General features: G+C 41.9%; 1 protein-coding gene across 1 annotated transcript in view; it reads right to left on the bottom strand.

The window, feature by feature from the left end:
* The window catches only part of OIT3 (oncoprotein induced transcript 3), a 45,745-nt gene that overhangs the window by 13,850 nt on the left and 17,776 nt on the right, over positions 1-14,119 (bottom strand). Inside the window, exons 4-5 of the mRNA XM_048506875.1 lie at positions 8,445-8,567; positions 3,492-3,614 (exon numbers count right to left, since the gene is read on the bottom strand). Coding sequence (XP_048362832.1) covers positions 3,492-3,614; positions 8,445-8,567 — 246 coding nt within the window. The remainder of the gene's footprint in view (positions 1-3,491; positions 3,615-8,444; positions 8,568-14,119) is intronic.

Raw genomic sequence — 14,119 nt, 5'->3', positions numbered from 1 at the left:
TGCATTGTGCTCTTGGGCTCCAGCAGCTGCCCTAGTATTTTTTTAAAATGATGATGTGTAGTGTTAGAGCAGTGGTTCTCAACCTTCCTAATGCTGCGACCCTTTAAAACAGTTCCTCATGTTGTGGTGACCCCCAACCCTAACATTAATCCACTTTACAGATGGAGAACACTGATGCAGAGAGTCTTAGGCGACCCCTGTGAAAGGGTCGTTCGACCCCCAAAGGGGTCCCAACCCACAGGTTGAGAACCACTGTGTAAGAGCTTTACAAAATCCTAAACTGCTGCAAACTAAGGGCTTTTCCAGATGAGAAGGCTCTAACCATGGCAGCAATTGCCTAGAAAGTTAACACATTATTAACAGAGATATCAAGTCTGGAAGAGCTTGAAGCATGCTGAACATAGAAATCCGAGGCATTTGAGAAAATAATTTCAGGAGGTGTGCGGTTTGCACTGCTCTGCAACAGAGGCAAATCCATGTCTTTCATATGTGGAAAAATACAGATATGGTACTTGGATGTGGACTGGAATATCCAAAAGGACAGAGAGACTTACAGTTAGACATACATCACAGTGCCATCCAGTTCATGACACAGGATGCAATCCAAAGGGACAGCCTCCTGAAAGAAAACCCCATTGACTAAAATGACACGTGGTTCTGAGTAGTGGAACTGTGCCCTGATCTCCTGAAATGTGTAGCATTCACAGTCAACTGCAATTCACCCCAGAATGAGCTTTATAATCAGGCTAGCTCAACTATGAATTTATTCGTTTGTCCACAAAATTATTTACAAAATTTGTATCCTGCCTTTCTGCTCTCACAAGAGCAACCAAGGCAGGTAACAATTTAAAACATACATGAGCGAGCCACATTTTAAAACTATTAAACTCAAACCTCCCCAAAATACATATCATGAAAACAATAAAAAGCAATGAAAATGCATATGTAGCATAAAAATGCATACATAACAATTAAACATGTATAAACCTCCTGTTTTACAAACCTGTTGGAAAGAGCTACCTGCATCAGCTTTTCACTCAGGGTAATGGCTGAACCACTGTATTTCCCAGCTAGAGTGCATCTTATTCTGTTCCCTACCCTTTCTATGCCCCATACCTCTTATTTGATCAATGTTTGCACCCTTTGAGAAAATGAGAACACATTTGAAGATGAAGTCTAATTTCTAATTCTTGAACCTCAAATTGAACCACATACAATACTGTAGGTAAACAAATTGAACTTAAAACAAGTTTAATTCAGTGCATAAAATACAAATCAAGCAACTAGATTCTAATTTATTCAGGAAAAAAATGTAAAGAGTAAAATCCCAACTGTGAACATAAATTTCAATGACATCTTTGCTCTTACTTCTCATTCATGCTGACTGTGATTTGCAGGACTGCCTAGAAGTTACAAAGTTTCTTGCTGTCTCCAGTGAAAAGTCCCTTCCAATCAAGGGGTGACTTTGGTTAGAATTTGCATCAGGGCCTTTTGAGCTGTAACCCGACAGAATCAGCTACCCTCTTACATCTGATGTTGTACACCATGTACAGCCAACACAAAAATTTAACCTTCATATGCTGTTAAAATGTAGCTGATGTAGTTCTGATGCACTGTTTTGGTGACACTGACAGAGACCAGTTCAGCTTGTTATACACTGTGAAAATGTTTAAAGCAAAATAGGGGCCCCTGGGGTGTTAATGTTTGAAAATGGCTGAGCTGGAGGGGATTTTCCAATTCAAACAGGCATTATAGAGACATTTGTAGAAAAAAATCACCAAGCAATCTTGTCATATTTACCCATTTGAATTCAATTAATGAGATTTTTTGCCTCCATGACTATTCAGTGGAGACACATTTCAGTGAAAAAGAGCAGCATTAAAAGTCATATTTAGGGAATTTTCTGGAACACAGCTCCGACTGTCACATAATTTTCAAGCGTGAGGAACAGAAGAGCAATAAACAATTTTTAACGGAGAAAGGTATACTTTTATGATTTCTGTTATCAAGGAAACATTTAGCAAAAGTTCATTTCATGAGGTTATTCAGAACTACGGAAAAAGGTGCTTCTGAGTCTAAACAAAGAGGACTCTTGAGACTGGGGAAAATATGTCGTGTGGTCATAATTTTCTTTTCTCCTGAATGTTACTGTTTGAGTTTAACTCCTTTCAAAATCCACCTGTCTACCCGCAATAACAGTTCTGGAAAGAAAATATCATGGAGTTATAAAATATACCTCCAACCTTAATATCCTAGGAAAGTGTTTCCCCACTCACTTTGCCAAGGGCGCTGTTTAATCAAAAGCAGCAAATAAAGGCAAATGCTGTTTCTTAACTTCTGCTCTGGTAGACACATGAGAGAGAAGGAATCAATGTATATCAAATAAACCCAGGTAGGAGACAGCAACCGTTTCTTGGGGCAATTTGGAAATAACTTCCACGAATGTTTGGAAGATGATAACATTGCGTAGCTGAACTGATCAGCACACAGCCCTTATTTAAGGCATTTATTACGTTGCTCCATTAACTTTTTAATGAACAAGGATTGACGGAGCCATCCATCTTTCCAGGGTCGATAAAATGAGTACCCAGCTTGCAGGAGGTAAAGTGTAGATGACTGGGGAAGGCAATGACAAACCATCTTGTAAACAAAGTCTGCCTTGTAAACAGCATGATGTGATGTCACTGCGTGGGTCAGTAATGAGTGACACGGTGCTTTACCTTTATCTTTTCCAGTAATGCCCAGAACCATTACCTTTATCTTTTTGATTAATCAAGTGAACATGTATGCAATTAGAATTAATTTTTAAAGTTGTGTTCATTCAGTGGGAGACAGGGAGAGGCTTTATGGATGTTTGGGACTACTGTAGGTAGCCATAAATTTTATTTGTATTAATACAAAAGAATGGCTGTTTCTTTCAGATAGTCCCACATAATATCTCTTCATTCCTCTATATACTATTGAGACACTCTTGATTACATGGATAATCCACCCAAACAGGACAGTTGCCTCATACAATACCCTTACAAAGAGAACTGCTTAGAATGAACTTACAGATTCCCTGTAACAGATGTGGGGTAACCTTCTTCACAAGCAACTATTTTGAAGTGGTAATAGAGTGTGGGATAGCATGGTTGTCTACCAATATGGTAGCTTGGACATTAACAAAATGTCTTTCCCGGGGATATTATGATATAGAAGGAGAAGAATTGGCTGATAGAAGGTAACTGTGGCATGAATGTGCAGTTAAGAAAACAGGTGAAGGAAATTTAGACAAATCCCAAATGTCTCCATCAATTTCCTGATCTGAAATGGATTAGTCAGTGAATAAACATCAGATTTTAGTTACTTTACCTTTCACAAGCATCTTCTTCAGAACCTATACTAATTCTTATGAGACAGGAAAGCAAGAGATGCATTTATTCCACAGCTATATTACCATAGACTCCCTGTAAAGTACTAATCGCTCTTACAGATGTTGATTATCTTACCTTGGCAAGTGTGGTTGTCATTGGACAAAACAAGCCCTCGTGGGCACTCACAACGGTAGGTGTTCCCCACTGTGGTGCAAGTATGGCTGCAGCCTCCGTTATTGTTGTGACACCCACCAATTTCTAGGACAGAAAGAACAATCAGATACACCCACCCACACAAAGAACTTTGTTTCTAGTGAATGGATGAACTGGGAATGAATCTGAGAAAATCTCTACCAGCCCAAACAATATCGTATTGGCGCCTTCATTGTGACAGCCAGAAAGGGACATGAACTGTATAGCACTTAGTATAGCACTTAGTCAACAGTCTGCATGTTTGCTATGTGGACTTCATAAGGCACAGTTTGGTCCTCCTTTAAAATGGCTCTGTACATTTCTGTAGCAGCCAGATGAGCCAGATCTCATCAGACTTCAGAAGCTAAGCAGGGTCAGTACTTGGATGGGTGATCACCAGGGAAGACTGGGGCTATCTATGCAGAGGAAGGATATGGCAAACAACCTCTGCTCATCTCTTGTCTTGAAAACTCTATTAGGTGGAACTTCCTGGGGTCACCATGAGCTGGATGTAACTCAGCAGTGGCGTAACTCTGGATGTAACTCAGCAGGAGGTTAAGAGCTCCTATCTAATCTGGAGGAACCGGGTTTGATTCCCAGCTCTGCCGCCTGAGCTGTGGAGGCTTATCTGGGGAATTCAGATTAGCCTGTACACTCCCACACACGCCAGCTGGGTGACCTTGGGCTAGTCACAGCTTCTTGGAGCTCTCTCAGCCCCACCTACCTCACAGGATGTTTGTTGTGAGGGGGGAAGGGAAAGGAGATTGTAAGCCCCTTTGAGTCTCTTACAGGAGAGAAAGGGGGGATATAAATCCAAACTCCTCCTCCTCCTCCTCCTCCTCCTCCTCCTCCTCCTCCTTCTTCTTCTTCTTCTTCTTCTTCTTCTTCTTCTTCTTCTTCTTCTTCTTCTTCTTCTTCTTCTTCTTCTTCTTCTTCTTCAATGGTACTCTTTACCGTTCAAGTTTCAGCATTTACACGTGCACAAAAATGAGGTCAAGGGTAACCTAGTATCTCTGCTTCAGAACCAGTAAAACTGGATGACAATTTGAGGAGGCCTTTGTATGTACTGAGAAACATGAAAGTTCAGAAAAGATTTTCAAAATATTTCACTATCTTTGATGAATGGTCTCTCATTGACTCAAATGAGCTTTAAACTGGTGATCATGCGCTGTGCCTGAACATTCCACTTTTCTGAGATCGTAATGATTCTATCCCATCACCATCCCTTAAGATTTTGCCGTTATGCACTGGGTATTGGGGAGGCCACAAAGTGAATTACTTCCTTCCTGACATGCCTCATAAACTCCGTGAGATATCAATAAATATGAAACCAACCAACCTGATTATATATTGCTTAATAAATTCCCTAGAAAGCATTACGTTTATGAAAAATGTCACCTATTATCTCAGGCCTTCAAAAACATCTATATAACACATATAATCTTCCCATTTGCAGAAGAAGGAACAATTACTCTTCCTAATAAAACAAAATGATTGGAATGAATACCAGCCCTTTCCTCAAAAAGAGCAGAATTTGGGAATAAGAAGTGCCAAGATTAAGCAAGAATAAAATACTTCTGACTGATGTGCATGGGATGGGCATGTATATCTTTTCGTTTATGAAGGACTACCTTCCTTGGTTATGGCAGCCCATTGTTTATTTATTTATTATTAGATTTATACCCCGCCCTTCCCCTCAAGGGCTCAGCATAAATGGAGGAAATACAAGTTAGAGATTCACACTTGCCCACCAATACTGTGTCAGAAAAACTTCACACAACTGAACTTCACACAATTGGGAGGGGGCGTCTCCATTTTCTTGATGCATATTGTCCCTTTTTGGACAAGATAAATGAGACGGGATATCAATCTAACCATTCATTCCAGCTTTCAGTCACTGTGATAGGCAGCCTTCATGAGAAAAGAGACAAGGGAACTAAAATCCTGTTGATTCCCCTGGGTTTCTTTCAGTACTTCTGGAGATAAAATCCTTCTGAGATGGTTGGCTGAAATAGTTGTCAGGGACACTCTGCTCCACATCTGTCTAGCTGAACTCTGCTCAAGGTAGTGCTGCAGGGGGAGAGGAATACTTGATTTCTCATCTCTTGTGCTTGAGAATCCCACTGAGCTCCATCTTGTCTCCTTCCCATATTATTTAACATCCACATAGAATGCTGGAAGACAGCACTGTGTAGACAGCATTCAGGGACTCAAATGTAGGTCTCTGAGATCCGACTCTGACGCTCCAGTCAGTACGATGACCAGACATGTTTCGACCTTAAGGCTCTCCTCAGTGATCTCAAAAAATATATACCCACATACACTAATAAATATACAGATTTTTTTCAAACTAGAACAGGTAACATGTTGAATTTGGGGGTATAAAGCCAAAAAGCAAATAATATGATATTGTCAATTAGCTGATTTGAATAGCAAGTCACTTAAATACACATAAATGGTTTGGCCCTAAGGCTTTCCTCAGTGGTCTCAGAAAATGTATATACGCACATACACCAATAAATGTACAGATTTTTTTCCCCCAAAAATTTATCATGCTTCAATTTGTCTAGGAGCCCTTACCAATCCCCACCTTTTTCACTGCTATGTTAGCTCGGTATAATCTTCTAGTTTCACTCTGTTGCTGGTTTATGCATAGACACCCACCCTAAATAGAATTACAGTGATGATCTATATGTTGTAATATTGGATATTTATTTGGAGGGGGGCTCAGTTACATGTGGAAGACCAACAGCCCAAACGGGGGGGTGGGGGGGAGGTAGTTTGGCTGCGCCCCGGAACAGTACCACTGTGGCAAAGATGTACCATCTCAATGGAGTACTGGGTGGTGCAGCAAACAGTGAGGAAAAAGGTAACCTGCTGCCACCCAGAAAACTCTGTAGGAAAAAGTTACTTATGCCACATGTTTTTGTGGTATGAGTTAGAGGGCTGGGTTGGGGACATTCCTGAGCCAAAAGGCCATTGGAAGCCTTTGGTGCCTCCCCCAGGAACGCCCCTAGCCTACCCCAGCTGTGCTGGTGTCCCCTATTACGCCAGCATAGCTCCAGTGTGGTAGCCTCTTCCGAGTCAGGCGCTGTGGAGCTGTGTGCCATCCGTCCACCAGCATTTTTGTTCTCTCCACCAGTGTAGTGGCCACTTGTGCCGTTGGGGTGGATAAACTTGTCAGCATTGACCCGCGCCATTTCCACAACTCCTTTTGCCGTTCCCTCTGTGGTTTGGGCTGTTAGTACTTAAAAACTGTTTTATTGCTTTTAGTATGGTTGTGGCCTATATCTATGAGATTGATGGGAGCTCCTAGACAAGTCCAGGCCTGATAATTTTTGGGAGCCTTTAATATAAGGTAAGGAGCAACTATTTCTTTCCATTTAAGTGATGTGCTATTCAACCCAGTTAATTTATAACAACATTTTATTTACTTTTTGTTTTATACCCTCAGATTTAACATGTTATCTGTCCTGGATTGGTAAACATCTGTATATATATACATATATACTGTATATATATACTGTATATATATATTGGTGTATGCTTGTATATATCTTCTGAAATCTCTAACAAAGGCTTTAGGGAAGAAGCACATTTGGTCACAATGGTTTATGTGCAAAACTGTATTTTCCCATATGGTGGTTTTAATACTTCTATGAGGCTTTAGTTATTAAACCTTTATGAATTTGTACACATAATAAAGAAACTTCTATTTTGTTATTTTATGTTGGCTCAACTTTTTTGGTTTTTAACCTGCTTTTTGGGGTTGGGTTTGGTTTCTTTCCTTCTTGTTTGACTCTGACTGCTACAACATATTGGCTTTTCTCCTTATTATGAGAATCAAGTGGGATGGAAGATGTCTGGGAGCAGTAATAAACTGGATCAGGGTCAATAAGCTAAAGTTTTATCTAAACAACATTGAAGTGTTGTTGTTTGACCAGTTTAGCCAAGAGCCTTGTGATGGAATGAATGAACAAGATGAATGCTCATCTGTGAAGCCCCTGCCTTGCAACCATAAAAAAAACTAATAGGGCTGTCACTGGACTGAAGAAAAAAATGAAAAGGCACACACATACACATAGGTCACAAAATAATCATAAAATGCGAAATCTCCTGTTATTAAAAACATATTGGTTGTATAAATAGCAAATGTGTCTTTCAGATCTTTTTCTTATTTTTTTGGCTTTGATTTTGGGGATGTGAATTATTCCCCCTTTTTTTCTGTGCCAAATTTTGTACAAATTAACTGTTCCAGAATGCCAATGATGCAACCTGGGATCAGCTCTGCCCAGCACAATTTTATGTATTTCAAATCGGCACATATTCAACAAAGGACATGGACAGAAAGACTTAAGATCGGGGCCTGAAGCCCATCAGCTCCCACCAATGGGTTGTGTGTGTGGGGGTGGGGGGAGACTAACATTCAGACCGATGAAGAGTTCTGAAGAACTTGCCAACTCACAAATTGATTTGTGTTATTTTGGTTGGTCTTAATTAAAAGCATATGGCGGTTGGTGGAATGTTTTGGACCCATCTGCGACCTCTGTGAGCCACATGAGTGGTGGACTCATATCTTGGTGAACTGAATTTGTTTTCCTACTTCTACACATGAAGCCTGCTGGGTGACCTTGGGCTAGTCACAGTTCTTCAGAACTCTCTCAGCCACACCTACCTCACAAGATGTCTACTGTGGGGAGGGGAAGGAAAAAGGAGTTTGTAAGCTACCTTGAGCCTCCCTACAGGAGAGAAAGGAGGGGTTATAAATCCAAACTCTTCTTCTTTCCATCTAAGCCCAACACTCTCATCCCAGCACCTGACTGGCCCTCCACTAACTAGCATCAACATATGAATCATTGTATGCAGGGATTCTAAATCAGTTGCGTCCTTACCCACCCTCACAGGTCTTTCCGTCGTTCCCCAGAACACGCCCCACTCCACATTCACAACGATAGGAATTTTTCAGGTTTATGCAGAACTCACTGCAGCCACCGTTATTCTGTTCACATTCATCGTCATCTGTAGAGGAAGAAAGCAATGGTTTGTTCATAACAGCTAATAAGAAGGACCTGATACCTGTAAACCAACAGACAACAGTTTTATGATCTGAATTAGGGACTCAAAAGGTCATTTTCTCTTCTGGGACGCATAATCAGCTGCTAGTCATGACTTATTGTGATTTATAGAAGAATATCCAGGAGTTTGGTTCCAGTGACAAGACCTGCTCTCACTGTATAAATCTTACATAGACACACATATGCGCATGACTGAAATGAAGACGTATAGGAACCAGATTCCTGGGCCATCTGTAGGTATGTACTGAGATTAAAGTTTTTTGGGCACAGCAGCATCTAGGTGATATTGAGTGCCTCCGAGCTCCAGCCCTGCAGTTAGCGAAAATCGAATGTTCCATTTGGTCTGGCTGCCTGGACGACAATTTCCGTTGTGTAATCACATTGGCAATATCTGTTTATTGCACAAAACACAAGACTGCTCTAAACAACAGACTATCATAACCTTCCAATTGATCCAAGGCTGGAATTGGAATGCAGGAAAGGACAGGGCAAACCAGGCAATAGCTGTAAGGAGCAAACTGTCATAAAAAATACTGTAAAAAGAACCATAAGAAAAAGTTGAACAAGAGCGACTCTTTCATGAATTCTGGAGGTAGGGAGGGGTAGGAAATTCCATGTGATACTGTCTGTTCTACTAGTCTCCCACTGCAGACCCCCGCTTGCTCCTCCCCATGGCTCCCAGGAAAACATAATTCCTTCATGTTTGCCAACCTCACTCTATAGAAAAGATTCTGAATTAGATATTCTCCTGCACATCCCATCTCTCCGCACAGTGATGTCCCAGGGGAGGGAGAAAGTACTGGCATTTCATAGTGTCTTTCTAGTATTTTTGATTGGCTTATGAATATACAGCACCATAGAGCAGACACAGCACATTTATGCAGGTAGTACTATCCCCCTCCGCTGTTTGCTTTGCAGTGGGGTTTTCTTATGATTTTTTTGTTTACACAGGGATCCTTCTTCTGCAAAGTGTCCCTAACTGAGCTGATCCACCATTTTGCCCACCAGTCGCTTGCTTGTTCTTTTCAAACAACCTGCATTTGAGGAGGTTGCCTGCCAATTTTTAAACCATCTTTCATTTAGTGTTACAAGAAACGTAGCTATAGATTTTTAATGGGGTGGATTTGGAGGGTGGGGCCATGCCCCCACCCGCCCCTGGGGGGCAGGGCGATGCCTCCCCAAGCCACGCCCCCAGTTTCAGTGCTTATAAAACAGGGGTAGGGAACCTGCGGCTCTCTAGATGTTCAAGAACTACAATTCCCATCAGCCCCTACCAGCATGGCCAATTGGCCATGCTGACAGAGGCTGATGGGAATTGTAGTTCCTGAACATCTGGAGAGCCACAGGTTCCCTACCCCTGTTATAAAAGCAGCTCTCCTAGGCCAGGGATGGCAGACTCCCCTGCCCCGCCCCCCCACCCCCCCAATCAGCTGGGCTCCCAGCCAGCAGCTGGCAGTCCCTTCTGCCCTTTGCTCCGGGAAGAGGTGTAGCTAGGGAAAATGGAGCCCGGTGAAAAATCTGAATTTTGCGTGCCCCCCCCCCCCCGCCATGGGCGGCCACTGTGATGCTGGAATCCACCCCCAAACAGCATAACTTTCAATGGTGTTTAAACTAGGGAGCCCAGATACTCCTTTTAAATCCACCTTAGAGAATCTGAGGTCCCCAGTTAAAACAACATTGAAAATGATGCTGTTTTGGGGTGGATTATCCCCCACCCTGAAACAGCATCACTTTCAATGTTTAAACTGGGGACCTCAGATTCTCCCTTTAAATCCATGCTGAAATGGGTGGATTTAAAAGGAGAATCTGGGGAAATTTGGGGAGGGTGCCTGCTGTCAGGGGTGCAATTGTTAATCTAGCAGCACCAAACGTTCAGGGTATCTTTAGGAGACTTGCTTGATGATTTCACCCAGGTTTGGTGAAGTTTGGTTCAGGGGGTCCAAAGTTATGGACCCTCAAAGGTGTAGCCCCCATGTTGCATTTGCACCCATTGGAAACAATGGGGGATGGGGCACCCCGTTTGGGAGTCCATAACTTTGGACCCTCTGAACCAAACCTCACCAAACTTGGAATTGTATGGAATTGTATCAGGACCATCTCCCAAACAATCCCTGAAATTGTGGTGCTGCTAGACTAAAAACTGTTCCCCCTGCAGGCTAGAGACTGAAAAACACTTTAAAATACAAAAAACCCACAAACGGGTGGAGCTTCAGACATGCAATGGGGGAGATGAACCCAAGAACCCCCTCCCTTACCTACGTCCTTGAGTGTTACTTTGCTATGGCATGTCAATTGCACAGGGTCTAATGCTCCAGTGATGTTCTAACAATAATTTTTAAAAAGCCCTCCTGCTTGTTCACAACTGATTGACAGAGCTGAAAGACAAACTGATGTGGAGAAGGTTCCCCTAGCAGGAACTCAAAAACCATTTCCCAGCAAGTTATAGAAGCTAGGTGTGTGTTTTACAGACACTCTAATCAAATCTTTTAAAACTGTAGCCTGAGGAGAAAAAGAAAAGAAAAACTGCAGAGAAAGAATGGAACAGAAAGCCACATGCTCCAACCAAGGGATTTCTGTGCCTCTGATAAGGAAATAGAAACAGCATTTATTTATTTATTTATTTATTTATTTATTTATTTATTTATTTATTTATTTATTTATTTATTTATTTATTTATTTATTTATTTAGGGTTTTTTATACCGCCCTACCCCCGAAGGGCTCTGGGCGGTGAACAACAGTTTAAAACATACAATCAAGTCGATTTAAAATAGATACAGCGTTTAAACATATAAAACATATAAAACAGCGTCAGCAACAAAATCCAACTTTAAAAACCTCCGCAAAGGAGGGGGGAGGGGTCCCATAGATGGTGTAGGGACCCTAGAACAAGAACTAGAGTAGAAGGGGGGAGGGAGGGGGGCACATGAGATTATGAGATTATTTAAGCAGGTATTAAGAAATGGGCTGTTTCATCTCCTTCATTTTTCACGAGAAAAGGAAGAAATACTTCCTGAACTTCAAATTAGCAAGGGTTCTTTACATAGAAGAATTATCAAGATTGCCCCCCCCCCAAAAAATCAAGGGAAAAAATGTTTTGTCCTTTCAAATAATGTCAGACTATATGAAACAAAATCTAGGACTAGATGGGACAATGTTATGCACCAGCAGGATTCTTGTTATGCTGTTATAGTCTAAAGTTCAGAAAAAATTGTTAATTTTTTAGAGGTAGCTTACAGGCATGGACTAGGAGGTCAAAATGGCCTGGGAAAGGGGCCATGCAAAAAAGGGGGAATGGGCTTTTACTTTCAAGTGATCTCCTTTGCATAAAAAGAATGTTACTTTTGGGATTGATTCTCAGTTATGCACACATTTTGTCCACTACAGCGGTCACCCTACCCTCTGATTAGAAAATCCCCACGGTTTCTGAAAACTGTTTCAGTGTGAATGTTTCTCTTCCTTTGTAGGGAAAGCAAAGGAGATCCATGTGCACTAGGCTTTCACCTCACTCCTCCCCACCTTCCCATGTCCACACCGCAGCAGTTTCTTCCCACTGTACAGGCCACCATTTCAAAATCATCAGAAGGGCTTTAAAAAAATGTTTAAGGCTGAAACTGACACGATCTTGACATGTTCTGGTGAAGAAAGGCTAGATCAAAGATGCTCCCCCCCTCCCCAAGTATCGGCACCCTCCCCAAATGGATGTTGAATGGAAAGTACATGGAAGTGACAGGGAGCAAAATAGCAGACCGGCTTGCCCAGGGACACTTGGCGGGAAAACAATCCCTGTGTAAAAAAAAAAGGCGGAAAATTCCCTGCAAAGCAGTCATGGGGTAAGTAGTGCATACCTAAATAATAAAAGAAAAACAGGTCCCTTTGGTTTAAGAGGTTTTTGCATTTCTTTTTTTATTGACAATAGGAGACATAGGAATAGCCCTGTTGTAAATCCTTACTATTTTTATGATTAATTTGTTAACGTACTAACCCCTATTGAGTTGCTTAATGGACTTTTGCCTGAGTAATTAAGGCGAGAGAGAGAAAAGGTCGCTGAAACCATAGGCTTCTGAATTGCTTTCATTTTCACTAGGAGCAAAGTACAATTCAATGCTTGACAATGCCAGGGATTAACAGTGGGATGTGTGAACTTTCTATGTTAATTCCAAAGTACAAGGGATAAAAGCCAGCATTCGTGCTGTCTCATGATGTTTGAATGTGAGTTTCCCCTCCTCCTGGATATGACTGTGGGGAAAGAGGTACAGCTGTAGGACCCCCCATTCATGCGCCAGTGAGTTGCACCTGTGATTCTTAATGGTATTGGAAATTCCCTTGAAAACATTCTCTGGTATCCAGTGCTGGGAATTCAGAGGTCATGAGATTTCCATAATGCATCACTGTGTCTCAAACCACCAACTGGGACTCACTCTATCCTTATCAGTTGAAATCCAAGACAGCTGTTAATCACAGAGTTGCACTGACATTATTTACCAACCTCTTCAAATAAGGATTGTTCAGACACCCAGGGGTTCAGCTCATGTCCGGGCCATGAGCAGAGAGATGATTTTTGGTTGAGCAGTTTGCCTGTTTCAAGTAGCTGGAACCTAACTGGTGAGTTATTTTCCACAGATACATACAGTGAAGTGCAGCACAATCAGAAGTATGTTTAGAATTGCAAACCTTCCGGTGTGACCTTGAGATGTACCATAAATGCAACAGATCTCCAGAATACAGATATCAGTACCCTTGGACATAGCAGCTGCTTTGGAGGGTGGACTCTATTGCATAATACTCCAACAAGATCCCTCCCCTTCCCCAAATCCTACCTTCCACAGGTTCCACACTCACAAGGCCAGAAATTTCCCATGCTTAAGTTGACAACCCAAACTATATAATGCATTAATCCCCCTCCCCCACTGACTTTCTTACAATTTGGTGTTTATTTAAAGTTCCAATATATATGTTTTTCTATTTGTTTGTTGGTTTGTTTGTTTGTTTGTTTGTTTGTTTGACTTGTATCCCGCTCATCCACAAAAGGGGTCAGGGCGGCAAACAACAGCTTAAAAACAGATAAAATAGCACAATATAAAACCAAATCCTCTGTACAAGAAATCTTATGGCGTTGGAAATCTATGAGTTGGTTTGGGAGGTGGAGGACTTTTAGATCAGGAAAGCATCCCAAGGGAAACAAATGAAGCCTCAGCTTCCTGAAGCTCCCTCCATGCCATAGTCCCCAACTGAATCGAGGCCCAGCGTACTTGAGAATGTATTTCCTAGCAGCTGCCAATCTGTCTGCGAGAGAAAGGCCAATTACACACAAGGCATCTGCTGTGCGATGGGGGCAACTGTGCATCACCATAAGATTTCTTGTACAGAGCTTTGAGACTTCAGCAAGCTGTGCAGAAGGCACTGGGCTGCCTTCTCAGGTGTAAACAGAGAAATGTGAAAACTCTCTGCAAGCCCACTGTACAAAGAAGAGTCCCAAGGTAAGCGGTCCCTGCATA

Source organism: Sphaerodactylus townsendi, linkage group LG08, assembly GCF_021028975.2.
Source record: "Sphaerodactylus townsendi isolate TG3544 linkage group LG08, MPM_Stown_v2.3, whole genome shotgun sequence".
NCBI lineage: Eukaryota > Metazoa > Chordata > Lepidosauria > Squamata > Sphaerodactylidae > Sphaerodactylus > Sphaerodactylus townsendi.
The sequence above is the reverse complement of the archived record's forward strand: the minus strand, read 5'-3'. Positions and strand labels throughout refer to the sequence as shown.